Source organism: Rana temporaria, chromosome 1 (genome assembly GCF_905171775.1).
Source record: "Rana temporaria chromosome 1, aRanTem1.1, whole genome shotgun sequence".
Lineage (NCBI taxonomy): Eukaryota > Metazoa > Chordata > Amphibia > Anura > Ranidae > Rana > Rana temporaria.
This window is the reverse complement of record NC_053489.1, coordinates 40562201-40578506: the sequence shown is the minus strand read 5'-3', so window position 1 is coordinate 40578506 and position 16306 is coordinate 40562201. Positions and strand designations below refer to the sequence as shown.

The 16306-nt window shown below is 45.3% G+C and overlaps 1 protein-coding gene across 1 annotated transcript in view; it reads right to left on the bottom strand.

Annotated features, from left to right (window-relative positions):
* Nucleotides 1-365: 365 nt before the first annotated feature.
* The window catches only part of CD5L (CD5 molecule like), a 30997-nt gene continuing 15056 nt past the window's right edge, over nt 366-16306 (bottom strand). Inside the window, exons 3-5 of the mRNA XM_040336888.1 lie at nt 12877-13194; nt 5746-6063; nt 366-1008 (exon numbers count right to left, since the gene is read on the bottom strand). Of these exons, the coding sequence (XP_040192822.1) occupies nt 1004-1008; nt 5746-6063; nt 12877-13194 (641 nt within the window). The 3' untranslated portion in view covers nt 366-1003. The remainder of the gene's footprint in view (nt 1009-5745; nt 6064-12876; nt 13195-16306) is intronic.

The window sequence follows — 16306 nt, the reverse complement described above, 5'->3', positions numbered from 1 at the left end:
AATAGGTAGAAGAATACGTATCGGCCTAAACTGAGGAAAAAAAATCGTTTCTTTATATATTTTTGGGGGATATTTATTACAGCAAAAAGTAAAAAATATTGTTTTTTTTTTCAAAATTGACGCTCTATTTTTGTTTATAGCGCAACAAATAAAAACCGCAGAGGTGATCAAATACCACCAAAAGAAAGCTCTATTTGTGGGTAAAAAAGGACGCCAAATTTGTTTGGGAGCCACGACCGCGAAATTGCCAGTTAAAGCGACGCAGTGCCGAATCGCAAAAACTGCCAAGGTCCTTTAGCTGCCTAAAGGTCCGAATCTTAAGTGGTTAAGGTCCCCTGTCCCTCAAAACTGGGGTAATGCATTGGGTAAGTTAGGCGGCGGCGAGGCCCCTGTGAGTGCGAGGCCTTAGGCGACAACCTAATTTGCCTAATTAAAGAGCCACCTCTGCTGCCAAGATATGGCTGAAATTAATCATTTAGATATTCAGCTATAGAATACGCTTTTGTGTGCTCCTTACTGAGTATATCATTTGGTTATTTCCTATAATGCATGATGCTGTAGTAGGCATAAAGAATACATCCCATTCAGCTGTTGGCTGAACACAACTTATATTACAAGGTGAAGAATTTCGGTACACTGGGAAGGCTGATTACAAAATTGTAGATAAGTTTGCTTTCCTTACAAGTTTTCAGTGATAACACCACAGAAAAGCTATAGGCCAATTTGAATTACAGTTTTTGCTCTTGAAGACTGAAAATTTAGGAAAATAGCTTAACGCTAATATAAATACTTTTCAATTGTTTTTCCTATCCAAGGAATTTAAATTTTGCTCAGCCTCTCTTGTGATTTACTCAACAATGGGAAGGGAAAGTTCACATGACAAAGGAAGGTGTATATCTGCAGGAATTAATAGAATCATCTGATCTGGCGTGTGGCGGAGGCATGAAAATTTACAGTATATCCAAAATGTGCGCCATTCAACTGCGCGTTTAGTTTCTTGCTTTTATCCTGTGAAAACAGAAAGATATTTCATGATTAATAAACCTTATTATAGATGGATAGATAGATAGATAGATAGATAGATAGATAGATAGATAGATAGATAGATAGATAGGCCCGGATTCACATACATCGGCGCATATTTATGCGGGCGTAGCGTATCTAATATACGCTACGCCGACGCAGCGCACAGAGGCAAGCACTAGATTCACAAAGCACTCGCTCCCACTCGCTCTTAAAGATACGCTGGGTTTCCTCTGCGTAAGCCAGCGCAGGTGGAAGTGAGCCATGCTAATGAGGCGTGACCCCATGCAAATGATGGGGCAAGCGCCATAGAAGTACTTAAAATGAACGCGCATGCGCCGTCCCGTGGCCGCATTCCTGTGCGCATGCTCAGAATCACGTCGGAACTACTCCCTAAGATACGACGTGAACGTAACCTACGCCCAGCCCTATTCACGTACTACGTAAACGACGTAAAATACGACGGCTGTGTTCCCTGGTCCATACCTTTGCATGAGTTGCGCCTCATTTATGGGGAATAACTTTACGCCAGACGTACGACTTACACGAACCGCGTATATTATGCGCCGGGCGCAAGTACGTTTGTGAATCGGCGTATCTCCCTCATTTGCATATGTGCATAGAAAATCAATGGGAGCGGCAAATTGCGCAAATATGCGCCCACGATACGTTACGTCGGTCGTAGGAAGCCTATTTTTAGGCGTATCTCAGATTGTGGACACGGCGCACAGATACGACGGCGCAGAGTTACACTTACGCGGCGTATCTCGAGATACGTCGGCGTAAGTGCTTTGTGAATCCGGGCCATAGATAGATAGATAGATAGATAGATAGATAGATAGATAGAATGGCATAACAGTGCAGTGTCAGTCAATTCTCTTTCCACAAAGCTTTATAACCTTCTTTAATATGTTACCTATTGGCTACCGCATTGGAAAGTTTGATGGCTGTCTCAGGTGGAATTTCTTCAGGAACATATATTTTTTAAATGGGCTCTGAGAAAATCCTCTCTGTTGCTCATTTATTATGACCTACCGTGTTTCCACGAAAATAAGACCTACCCCAAAAATAAGACCTAACGTTATTTTCCAGGAGAGCTGCAATATAAGCCTTACCCCGAAAATAAGCCCTAGTTTAAAATGCTTGTAAAAACCTATAATCCGCTCTATTACAGTAGTATATAATGTACAATGTGTGTGTTTCTGTGATATAATTGCGGGGAAGAGAGCTCCGGTAGGTCACAGAAGCGGAGATAGGCACTATAACAAAGGTATTTGGAACAATTAGAAACACATTGTACGTTATAGACTACTGCAATAGAGTGGATTATAGGATTTTACAAGCATTTTAACTCGGTTCACACTGGGGATTCCAGGGAGAGAGAGGGGGAGAGAAGACCTTACATTGTGTAGCGAGATATCACCCTTTTATGTGATGTAAAAGACTACCATCTGCTGATCAAGAAGGATCTCAGCTCCCTCCTGTGGCCGAATTGTGTTATAACTACCTGCTGCTTACTTTTTGTCCTGATACCGCAGAGAATGTTGGGAAATTGAGTACAGGGAGAAAAGAGACTCCATTTGCCCCGGTTTGTTATAGACTACGTTACCCAGAGAGCGACTGTACAATCCCAGAATGCTTTGCTTCTCGCACAGCCTGCTGGGGGAGGTAATTTAAGGGGGAGTACGTTGGGCGCGCTCTCTCTAGACCGCCTCTTCAACCCAGGAGGACACCTGTGCGAGGTGTCTTCCCGGAAATCAAGGCTGGAGTTGCGGCCTATCTACGCCCGGGCGGAGCGCCAATGAGCATAGAATGCATTAAGGTAAAAAACCTTGAGGCTTTAGTACCACTTTTGTGGCAACATATGTCCACCATCACTGTGTGGAGCAGTTAGAGAGGTGATCACAATTCACATACTCCAACTATCCATGTTTATCAGGTTCCATCAAACCTAAAGTAACATACTCCCTAATGCCCCATACACACGACAAGAAAAGTCTGATTTGAGCTTTTGGTAGGAAATTCCGACCGTGTGTAGGCTCCATCTGACTTTTCCTGTCGGAATTTCCACCAACAAAAATTTGAGAGCTGGTTCTCAAATTTTCAGACGGAAAAAATTCCAATCGCAAATTCCGATCGTCTGTAGCAATTTCGATGTGCAAAATTTCGACGCATGCTCGGAAACAATGCGACGAATGCTCGAAAGCTTTGAACTTTATTTTCTCGGCTCGTCGTAGTGTTGTACGTCACCGCGTTCTTGACGGTGGAAAGTACAGAGAACTTTTGTGTGACCGTGTGTATGTAAGCCAAGCTTGAGCGGAATTCCGTCGGAAAAACCATCCAAGGTTTTTCCAACGGAAAATCTGATTGTGTGTACGGGGTATAAGGCCCCATACACACGATAGAATCCATCCGCAGATAAATCCCAGCAAATGGGTTTCTGCGGATAGATCCTATGGTGTGTACACGCCAGCGGATCTGTTTCCCCGGAGAAATCTCCTCTGGGATGGATTTCAGCAGATCGAATATATGCTGTGCTGCACAACATATCCATCTGCTGAAATCCATTCCAACGGATGGATCCGCTCGTCTGTACAGACTTACCGGATCCATCCGTCCAAAGGGATTCCCCGCACGCGTCGTAATGATTTGACGCATGCGTGGAATTCCTTTTATGACAGCGTCGCGCCCGTCGCCGCGTCATAATAGCGGCGACGGCGCGACACGTCATCGCCAGAGGATTTCAGCGCGGATTTCAATGCGATGGTGTGTACACGCCATCGCAGAGAAATCCTCTGAAATCCTCGAGAGGATTTATCCGCGGATACGGTCCGCTGGACCGTATCTGCGGATAAATCCTCTCGTGTGTATGGGGCCTTAGAGTAATGGGAAGGTTCACCATCCTTCTTACACCACTGCTCTCGGCAGGGCCGATCTGCCCTATAGGCTCACTATGCAAGCCACTTAGGGCCCCGCAAAGCTGCGGAGGGCCCCCCAAATTACTAGAGGCCCCGCCTGGTGAGAAGTCATTTTCGGCTCCTCACCCCGCTTCTCAACTCGCTGGCTGCATGGGAGAAGAGGTAAGAAGTCAGCACCCCCTGCTTCTGACTTTAACCACTTCCCTACCGGCCCATAGTAAAATGACGTCCACAAAGAACCTCTGCTGTTCAGAGTGGACGTCATATGACGTACTGGGCTTTGTGGGGGGGATATCTGAATGATGCCTGCAGCTAGAGGCATCATTCAGATATCCTTCTCTTGCGCCGGCGATTCTGCACAACGTAAGAACGATCATAGCAGCGGTTCCGCCGCTAGATCGTTCTTACAGGCGGCGGGAGGGGACATCCCCCCCTCCCGCCGCCATCCGGTGCTTCTCCGGGCTCTCCCGTGCCATCGGGGGCCCGGAGAACGAATCGTCCGGCGCTAGCAGGAAGCATAGAGATGACTGGTGACCAGATGGTCACCAGTCATCTCTATGACCATCGGAGGACCCGGGCGCGATGTGATGACGTCACGCCCGGGTCCCCGTAAGTAAACAAAGCCGCGATTGCGGCTGCTAAGCAACAGTAAACATGAGATCGGTGAATTTTTTTTCACCGATTTCATGCTTTCCAGCCTGGAGAAGAGATGTGGAGTCTTATTGACCCCGCATCTCTCCATAAAGAGTACCTGTCACACACATTCCTATTACAAGGGATGTTTACATTCCTTGTAATAGGAATAAAAGTGATAATAAAAAATAAATAAATAAATAAAAAAGTGTAAAAAAAAGAAATAAATATGTAAAAAAAAATACATTTTTTTTTTTAACGCCCCTGTCCCCAGTAGCTTGCGCGCAGAAGCGAACGCACACGCAAGTCCCGCCGACATATGTAAACGCTGTTTAAACCACATATGTGAGGTATTGGCGCGTGCGCTAGAGTGCCAGCAACAATTCTAGCACTAGATCTCCTCTGTAAATCTAAACTGGTAACCTGTAAAAATTTTCAAAGCGTTGCCTATGGAGATTTTTAAGTACCGAAGTTTGGCGCCATTCCATGAGTGTGCGCAATTTTAAAGCGTGACATGTTAGGTATCTATTTACTCGGTGTAACATCATCTTTCATATTTTACAAAAAAATTGGGCTAACTTTACTGTTTTGTTATTTTTTTAATTCATGAAACAATTTTTTTCCCAAAAAAAGGCGTTTGAAAAATTATTGCGCAAATACCGTGCAAGATAAAAGGTTTCAATGACCGTCGTTTTATTCCCTAGGGTGTCTTCTAAAAAAACATATATAATGTTTGGGGGTTCTGCATAATTTTCTAGCAAAAAAATTATGATTTGTACATGTAGGAGAGAAGTGCCAGAATAGGCCCGGTATGGAGGTGGGTATAAAAGCCCGGTATGGAAGAGGTTAATGTAAGATGTAATTTCCGACAGGGCCCCAGGGAGGTCAGGATCGGCACTGGCTCTTGGCATTTACAAAGGGCCAGACACAATGGTAACACAACATTGCATTCCCTCGGACCCCCTTTGTTCCTGAGTACCACTGTTCTCTGTGTGTCATCCTGAGCTGAGACATTACGTTTATGTGGAACTCTGTTTTGGTGAAGACAGCTAACGGGGGCTCCATGCTGGCCGCACATAAATATGAAAGAGATAAAGGAGGGAATAGAAGAAGGATAGATAAGACATAATAGATATATACAGTGGTGGTATGAGAATAGTTAGCTGTGTACCTGTGCAGTATACACTGACATCTTCCTCGTGGCTGCAGTCGTTGTACGACCAAACACGGTGTCTACATTTATCCAATGACATTTCTTTCCCGGTACATTCAACGTCATCTAGCCAAATTATGCCTTTTGATTGGCCGAAACGCTTCCTGTTCTGAATGTATGGTCGGCAAGAGCCACACTTAATCTGACTGCAGGTGACATTGGCATCCTTGTCATCCCAATGGTCATCACACACACTGCCCCATTGGCCATCATGGTAGACCTCCAGTCTCCCTGTGCATCTGTCCGGCCCATCAACCAGTCTGGCCTGGAATGGCTCTAAATGAAAGTGAATATAAATGATAGTGTTACAACCTGTTAATGCCACCCAAAAGTGGAACTTCCGCTCATCTGATTCCTCCCCCCCTCCGGTGCCACATTTGCCATTTTTCGAGGGGGAGGGGGGGACAGGTAGGTTACCTGTCTTTCCCACTTCCGGGAGTCTGGGCCGCGGCCCGTGACATCACCGCGGGGCTCCCTCCTCCTCCCCTTGCTGCCGGGCCAGTAGGAGAGAGGAGCGGGCCTCGCGTATGCCTAAAGCCGAAAGGCTACACTGCCGGGTTCCGTTGCCCGCAATGGCGGCGGCAGCACCCGACAGCTGATGGAAACATACACAGGTAAGTGTCTGATTATTAAAAGCCAGCAGCTTCAGTAAGTGTAGCTGCTGGCTTTTGATATTTTTTGTTGTTGTTGAGCGGAACACCACTTTAACCACTTCCGGACCACCGCATGTACATATACGTCGGCAGAATGGCACGGACAGGCACATTGGCGTACCTGTACGTCCCTGCCTAGACGTGGGTCGGGGGTCCGATCGGGACCCCCCCCCCCGGTACATGCGGCGGTTACCGTGGCTGTCCGAGCGATCCGGGACGAGGGCGCGGCTATTCGTTTCTAGCCGCCCCCTCGCGATCGCTCCCCGGAGCTGAAGAACGGGGAGAGCCGTATGTAAACACGGCTTCCCCGTGCTTCACTGTGGCGGCTGCATCGATCGAGTGATCCTTTTTATAGGGAGACTCGATCGATGATATCAGACCTACAGCCACCCCCCCCTACAGTTGTAAACACACACTAGGTGAAACATAAATCCTTCAGCGCCCCCTGTTGTTAACTCCTAAACTGCAACTGTCATTTTCACAATAAACATTGCAATTTAAATGCATTTTTTGCTGTGAAAATGACAATGGTCCCAAAAATGTGTCAAAATTGTCCGAAGTGTCCGCCATAATGTCGCAGTCACGAAAAAATCGCTGATCGCCGCTATTAGTAGTAAAAAAAAAAAATAATAATAAAACTATCCCCTATTTTGTAAACGCTATAAATTTTGCGCAAACCAATCGATAAACGCTTATTGCGATTTTTTTTACCAAAAATAGGTAGAAGAATACGTATCGGCCTAAACATGTTTATATATGTTTTTGGGGGTATTTATTACAGCAAAAAGTAAAAAATATTAAATTTTTTTCAAAATTGTCGCTCTATTTTTGTTTATAGCGCAAAAAATAAAAACCGCAGAGGTGATCAAATACCACCAAAAGAAAGCTTTATTTGTGGGGAAAAAAGGACGCCAATTTTGTTTGGGAGCCACGTTGCACGACCGCGCAATTGTCTGTTAAAGCGACGCAGTGCCGAATTGTAAAACCCCCCTTGGGTCATTTAGCAGCATATTGGTCCGGTCCTTAAGTGGTTAAAGTGTTACTAATCCCATGATCCTGCGTTCACTATATCTGGTCTCCCCCAGTACACAGAACATGGAAATACAATTATTTTAGTAAATATAAACTGTTAAATACCTTTTCTCATCAGCAGTATATAGCAGACGTATGACTGTTACCACTGTATGGTTAAAGCTGGCAGGAGGAGTTTTCATTTTCCCCTGATGGTCCTATGAGTCTGCATGACCCCTGACCCTCTGTCTGGACAGTGCTGATTGGCCCTGTGCTGATCACATGCACCCTCCCAAGAAAAAAAAAACACTCTCTAGCAATACACACCAAACTGAGCATGTCAGAGTGCCCCTCAGGGCTCTGTATGGTCAGCAGAAGGATTGGGGACAGTAAAAGAAGGGTTCAGAGAAGACAGGATCAAACAGCCTTTTTACACAATGCAGAGGATAAACCCCTTAGGTTCCACAGTGAGTATAACAAGCATGCTTTACTGCATATACAGACTGATTTTACTGTTGTGGGTTTAGTAACACTTTAACTACTTGCCGACTAGCCGCCGTCATTCTACGGCGGCAGGTCGGCTCTCCTGCGCGAGAGCCCGTAGCTCTACGTCGGCTCTTTGAGCGGCCACTAGCTCGCTCGCCCCCGACTCCCGTGCGTGTGCCCGGTGGGCTCGATCGCTGCCGGGCACCCGCGATTGCTCGTTACAGAGCAGGGACCGGGAGCTGTGTGTGTAAACACACAGCTCCCGGTCCTGTCAGGGGAGGAAATGCTGATCTTCGGTTCATACAATGTATGAACAGAGGATCAGTGTTTCCCCTAGTGAGGCCACCCCCCCCCCCACAGTTAGAACACACCCAGGGACATACTTAACCCCTTCCCCGCCCCCTAGTGTTAACCCCTTCACGGCCAGTGGCATTTTTTATAGTAATCCAATGCATTTTTATAGCACTGATCGCTATAATAATGCCAATGGTCCCAAAGATGTGTCAAAAGTGTCCGAAGTGTCCGCCATAATGTCGCAGTACCGAAAAAGAATCGCTGATCGCCGCTATTACTAGTAAAAAATATATATTAATAAAAATGCCATAAAAATACCCCCTATTTTGTAAACGCTATAACTTTTGCGCAAACCAATCAATAAACGCTTATTGCAATTTTTTTTTACGAAAAATATGTAGAAGAATACGTATCGTCCTAAACTGAGGAAAAAAATGTTTTTTTATATATTTTTGGGGGATATTTATTACAACAAAAAGTAAAAAATATTCATTTTTTTCAAAATTGTCGCTCTATTTTTGTTTATAGCGCAAAAAATAAAAACCGCAGAGGTGATCAAATACCACCAAAAGAAAGCTCTATTTGTGGAAAAAAAAAGGACGCCAATTTTGTTTGGGAGCCACTTCGCACGACAATTGTCAGTTAAAGCGGCGCAGTCCCGAATCGCAAAAAGTGCTCTGGTCTTTGGGCAGCAATATGGTCCGGGGGTTAAGTGGTTAATGGTGAACTTTATTTATCCAACCATGAGAAAAGGTTTTAACTTTTACCCACTACAGTGCCTTGAAAAAGTATTCACCCCCCTTGAAATGCTCCACATTTTGTCACGTTACAACCAAAAACTTAATTTATTTTATTGGGATTTTATGTGATAGACCAACACAAAGTGGCAAATAATTGTGAAGTGGAAGGAAAATTATAAATGGTTTTCAATATTTTTTACAAATAAATATGTGAAAAGTGTGGGGGGCATTTGTATTCAGCCCCTTTTATCCCAACTAAAATCTAGTGGAACCAATTGCCTTCAGAAGTCACCTAATTAGTAAATAAAGTCCACCTGTGTGTAATTAAACCGCTTGCCAAACAGCGGCCATCATTATACTGCGGCAGGTTGGCATGGCTGCGCGAATTGCCATAGGAGTACGTCGGCCGTTTTAAGAGTGATAGAGATCTGCTGTTCCTAGTGATCAGGACCAGCGATCTCTCTCTACTCCTAGTCAGTCCCCTCCCCCACAGTTAGAAACAGCTCCCTAGGGAACACTTAACCCCTTGAACACACAGAACATGCACAGCCAGAGCACACACACATATAGAGAACACACGGAACATGCACAGCCAGAGCACACACACATATAGAGAACACACGGAACATGCACAGCCAGAGCACACACACATATAGAGAACACACGGAACATGCACAGCCAGAGCACATACACATATAGAGAACACATGGAACATGCACAGCCAGAGCACACACACATATAGAGAACACATGGAACATGCACAGCCAGAGCACACACACATATAGAGAACACACGGAACATGCACAGCCAGAGCACACACACATATAGAGAACACACAGAATATGCACAGCCAGAGCACACACGTATAGAGAACACATGGAACATGCACAGCCAGAGCACACACACATATAGAGAACACACAGAACATGCACAGCCAGAGCACACACACATACAGAGAACACACAGAACATGCACAGCCAGAGCACACACACATACAGAGAACACACAGAACATGCACAGCCAGAGCACACACACATATAGAGAACACACAGAACATGCACAGCCAGAGCACACACACACACATATAGAGAGAACACACAGAACATGCACAGCCAGAGCACACACACACACATATAGAGAACACATGGAACATGCACAGCCAGAGCACACACACATATAGAGGACATATGGAACATGCACAGCCAGAGCACGCACATATATAGAAAACACACGGAACATGCATAGCCAGAGCACACACACATATAGAGAACACATGGAACATGCACAGCCAGAGCACACACACATATAGAGAACACATGGAACATGCACAGCCAGAGCACACACACATATAGAGAACACACGGAACATGCACAGCCAGAGCACACACATACACAGAACACATGGAACATGCACAGCCAGAGCACACACACATACACAGAACACACAGAACATAAACAGTCAGAGCACACACACACATACACAGAACATACACAGTCAGAGCACACACACATATAGAGGACACATGGAACATGCACAGCCAGAGCACACACACATATAGAGAGAACACACAGAACATGCACAGCCAGAGCACACACACACACATATAGAGAACACATGGAACATGCACAGCCAGAGCACACACACATATAGAGGACACATGGAACATGCACAGCCAGAGCACACACACATATAGAGAACACATGGAACATGCACAGCCATAGCACACACACACATATAGAGAACACATGGAACATGCACAGCCAGAGCACACACATATAGAGAACACATGGAACATGCACAGCCAGAGCACACACATATAGAGAACACATGGAACATGCACAGCCAGAGCACACACACATATAGAGAACACATGGAACATGCACAGCCAGATCACACACACATATAGAGAACACATGGAACATGCACAGCCAGAGCACACACATATAGAGAACACACGGAACATACACAGTCAGAGCACACACACATACACAGAATACACAGAACATACACAGTCAGAGCACACACACATACACAGAATACACAGTCAGAGCACACACACACACACATACACATAACACACAGAACATACACAGTCAGAGCACACACACACATACACATAACACACAGAACATACACAGTCAGAGCACACACACACATACACATAACACACAGAATATACACAGCCAGAGCACACACACATATAGAGAACACATGGAACATGCACAGCCAGAGCACACACACATATAGAGAACACATGGAACATGCACAGCCAGAGCACACACACATATAGAGAACACATGGAACATGCACAGCCAGAGCACACACATATAGAGAACACACGGAACATACACAGCGAGAGCACACACACATATAGAGAACACACGGAACATGCACAGCCAGTAGAGTTGCCACCCCATCCCTTTAAAACAGAACACATATGAATTACACAGGTTCTGAGGCTAATTTAATGCAAATAAGGCACCAAGTGAGTTTAATTACCTCCTTAATCAGCCACAGAACCTGTATAATTAATATGTGTTCTGTTTTAAAGGGATGAGTTGGCAACCCTAAGCCAGAGCACACACACACACATACACAGAATACACAGTCAGAGCACACACACACATACACAGAACATACACAGTCAGAGCACACACACACACACATACACAGAATACACAGTCAGAGCACACACACACATACACAGAACATACACAGTCAGAGCACACACACACACACATACACAGAATACACAGTGAGAGCACACGCACATACACAGAATACACAGTCAGAGCACACGCACATACACAGAACATACACAGTCAGAGAGCACACACACACATACACAGAACATACACAGTCAGAGCACACACACACACATACATAGAAGACACACAGTCAGAGCACACGCACATACACAGAATACACAGTCAGAGCACACGCACATACACAGAACATACACAGTCAGAGAGCACACGCACATACACAGAACATACACAGTCAGAGAGCACACACACATACACAGAACATACACAGTCAGAGCACACACACATACACAGAATACACAGTCAGAGCACACACACACATACACATAACACACAGAACATACACAGTCAGAGCACACACACACATACACAGAACACACAGAACATACACAGTCAGAACGCACACACATACACAGAATACACAGTCAGAGCACACACATACACAGAACATACACAGTCAGAGCACATACACAGAACATACACAGTCAGAGCACACACACATACACAGAATACACAGTCAGAGCACACACACACATACACATAACACACAGAACATACACAGTCAGAGCACACACACACAGAATATACACAGTCAGAGCACACACACACATACACAGAACACACAGAACATATACAGTCAGAGCACTAACACACAGAACATACACAGTCAGAGCACACACACATACACAGAATACACAGTCAGAGCACACACACATACACAGAATACACAGTCAGAGCACACACACATACACAGAATACACAGTCAGAGCACACACACCCATACACAGAACATACACAGTCAGAGCACACACACACACATACACAGAACACACACAGTCAGAGCACACACACATACACAGAACACATGGAACACTATCGACACAGGCAGCATTACAAATCTCAGAGGCTCAGACTATTCCCCACCCTAGTTTAAACAAAATAAAACATTTACAAACAAAATAAAACAAATAATAAAATAAAACAGCAATAAAAAAAATAAAAAGAGGGGGGAAAATATACTTTTCACGCGCACAATTTTAATATTTAAGATCTTCAGGTTCTTTTAATATACCAATCAGGACTGGTTCTTTTATTGAGGTCAAATGATAACCAATGATAAGACAATAAATGATCCCATACCTCTGCAAGTGATCCAGATATCCTCCCAGTGGTGACAATGGTGTGGTTTAATCGGTTCAAATTGGCATTCAGACAGGGCCTCTTCATCTCCAGTACACTTCACCATATTCTGCCAGGTTCGGCCTCTTCCTTTCTTCAAGAAGCCACATGGCTTACCTCTCACGAGGGATCCACACTTCAGCTCCTTACACACCACCTTGGAGTCCCATCCTTGCCACGTGCGGCTACATACAGAGCCCCATTCTCCATCATGGTGAACCTCCAACCTCCCACTGCAGCGGTGGGGTCCATCCACCAATCTGATCTCCGGTGACTCTTCTGAAATTACCAAGAAATGGGAGTTTGGCATGTCAAACTTTCAATTTTAGTTTATCCTAAAGCCTCGTACACACGATCGGACTTCCATCGGACCTTTCCGTGGATTTTGGTCCGAAGGGGCATTGGTCGTGAACTTGGTATGCATACACACGGCAGGACTTTTTCAGCCAACAAACACGAATGTACTGATGTAATTGACGCACTACGTGTTTTTTCAGCTCTTTAGCGCCACCCATGGTGTCACGACTCACGCCGTGAATGTAAGGATGGTCATAGAAGTTACCATACCCAAGAGTAACGTCTAGGCAGGGCTGCCATCAGGGGGATACAGGCAGTACACCTGTAAGGGGCCCGGAGGTCCACAGGGGCCCAGATGGCAACCCCCCTTTTTAAAAAAAATATATATATTTTTTATTTCTTTTTATTAAAGGGCCCAGAGGTCCTCAGGGACCCGGATGGCTACCCCCCTTTTATTATTATATATATTTATTATTCCTTCGTTTTTTTGTAAAGGGCCCCCCCGCTTCTCAATTCGCGGCAGCCCCCCACCGCTTCTCAATTTCAGGTGGCTGCGCACCCCCCCCCCCCCGGTTCTCTGGGTAAGGAGGGCCCCATAATTCCTGATGGCGGCCCTGCGTTAAGGCCAGATCCTCTCTGTTTATTAATTCCTGTGTTTATACCTGTGTTGGTATTCTGATTTTAGTATGGTTCGTACCTTGTTGGTACCAAGACATGTAGCTTTTCTTCCACATATATCTGTAAATTGTTGAGGGCTGGGGGTTGAGGCCACTTTACGCCACAGCACTGTGTTACTTTAACTGACAATTGCGCAGTCGTGTGACACTGTACACAAATAAAATGTACGTCCTTTTATTCCCACAAGTAGAGCTTTCTTTTGGTGGTATTTGATCACCTCTACATTTTATAAACAAAAAAAGACCAACAATTAAAAAAACAAAACAAATTTTTTTTTTGTTTTAAATTTTAGCTATAAAACACATACAATAAAAAAATGAGAACATTTTAATTTCTTCATTAATTTAGGCCAATATGTATTCTGCTACATATTTTTGTTTAAAACAAAATAAGAAATCCGAATAAGCGTATATTTATTGGTATGTGCAAAAGTTATAGGGGTAGATTCTGGTAGGGGCGCGCACTGATACGGCGGCGCAGCGTATCGTCTTTTGCTCCGTAATTTGCGGCGGCGTAGCGTAAAAGGGCCCGGCGTTAGCGCGCGTAATTCAAATGATCCAGTAGGGGGCGTGGATCATTTAAATTAGGCGCGTTCCCGCGCCGAACGTACTGCGCATGCGCCGTCCCTAAAATTTCCCGACGCGCATTGCGGTAAATGACGTCGCAAGGACGTCATTGGTTTCGACGTGAAAGTAAATGGCGTCCAGCGCCATTCACGGACAACTTACGCAAACGACGTAAAATTTTCAAATCGCGACGCGGGAACGACGGCCATACTTAACATTGGATACGCCACCTAGGGGGCATGTTTATCTTTACGCCGCTTATCTCTTACGGAAACGGCATAAATTTACTGCGACGGGCTAGCGTACGTTTGTGAATCGGCGTAACAACTCATTTGCATATTCTACGCCGACCGCAATGGAAGCGCCACCTAGCGGGCAGCGTAAATATTGCACCCTAAGATACGACGGCGCAGGCCGTCGTATCATAGGCATGTTTAAGTGTATCCCAGTTTGAGAATACATTTAGACATACGACGGGCTTAGATTCGGAGTTATGTCGGCGTATCTACTGATACGCCGGCGTAACTCTTTGTTAATCTGGGCCGCAGCGTCTACAAACTATGGGATATTTTTTTTTTTTTTTTTTTTTTTACTAGTAATGGTGGTGATCAGCAACTTATAGCAGAACTGCGATATTGCAACGGACATTCGGACATTAAGGCTGCTTTCACACTGAGGCGCTTTGCAGGCGCTATTGCTCCCTAAAAGAGCCGCTCCTTTCTATCCAGTGTGAAAGTGCCCTAAAAGAGCCGCTCCTTTCTATCCAGTGTGAAAGTGCCCTAAAAGAGCCGCTCCTTTCTATCCAGTGTAAAAGTGCCCTAAAAGAGCCGCTCCTTTCTATCCAGTGTGAAAGTGCCCTAAAAGAGCCGCTCCTTTCTATCCAGTGTGAAAGTGCCCTAAAAGAGCCGCTCCTTTCTATCCAGTGTAAAAGTACTCTAAAAGAGCCGCTCCTTTCTATCCAGTGTGAAAGTGCCCTAAAAGAGCCGCTCCTTTCTATCCAGTGTAAAAGTGCCCTAAAAGAGCCGCTCCTTTCTATCCAGTGTGAAAGTCCGAGGGCTTTCACACTGGAGCGTTGCGCTGGCAGGACGGTAAAAAAAAGTCCTGTCAGCCGCATCTTTGAAGCGCGGTAAGAGCCGTGAAAATACCGCTCCAATAGTGCACCTGCCCATTGAAATTAATGGTGTAGCACGGCCGTACCTCTGCAGCGGTGTTTTACCGCCAGCGCACCAATCGCCTCAGTGTGAAAGTACCCTAACTGACACTTTGTGGGAACCAGTGACACTAATACAGTGATCAGTGCTAAAAATACACACTGTCACTGTACTAATGGCACTGGCTGGGAAGAGGTTAAACATCAAGGGCGATCAAAGGGTTAACTATTTGCCTGACCAGTTGTTTTTCTAAACTTTGTGAGGTGCTTTTACTAGGGGAAGACATGGATCCCAGTCCCTGCTTTGCAGAGATACGGGATCCATACCTTCCCTCCTGTTAGAACGGCAATGGCAACGGCAATCTGCCTTGTTTACATAGGCAGATTGCAGTTCTGTTTCTGTGGCTGATGATCGGCTGGTGCCAGTGGACATCGAGTCTATGGTACCTGCTGATTGGCTTCCGCTGTGTTTAAACACAGAGGGAGCGAGCCACTGGCGACACGCACTCGCGCCCCCTACCCAGAAGTGCAGGATCGTGTATATATACGTGATCCGTTGCACCGTGGCCACCCTGTAGCAGTAAAACTGCTATAGGGCAGATGGCAAGTGATTAAACTGATTTTCATTTTAGCTAAGCTGCCATGAAAATGCATTCTCAGACGGTTGATTGATGATGTCCTAGATTCACAAGAACAGCAA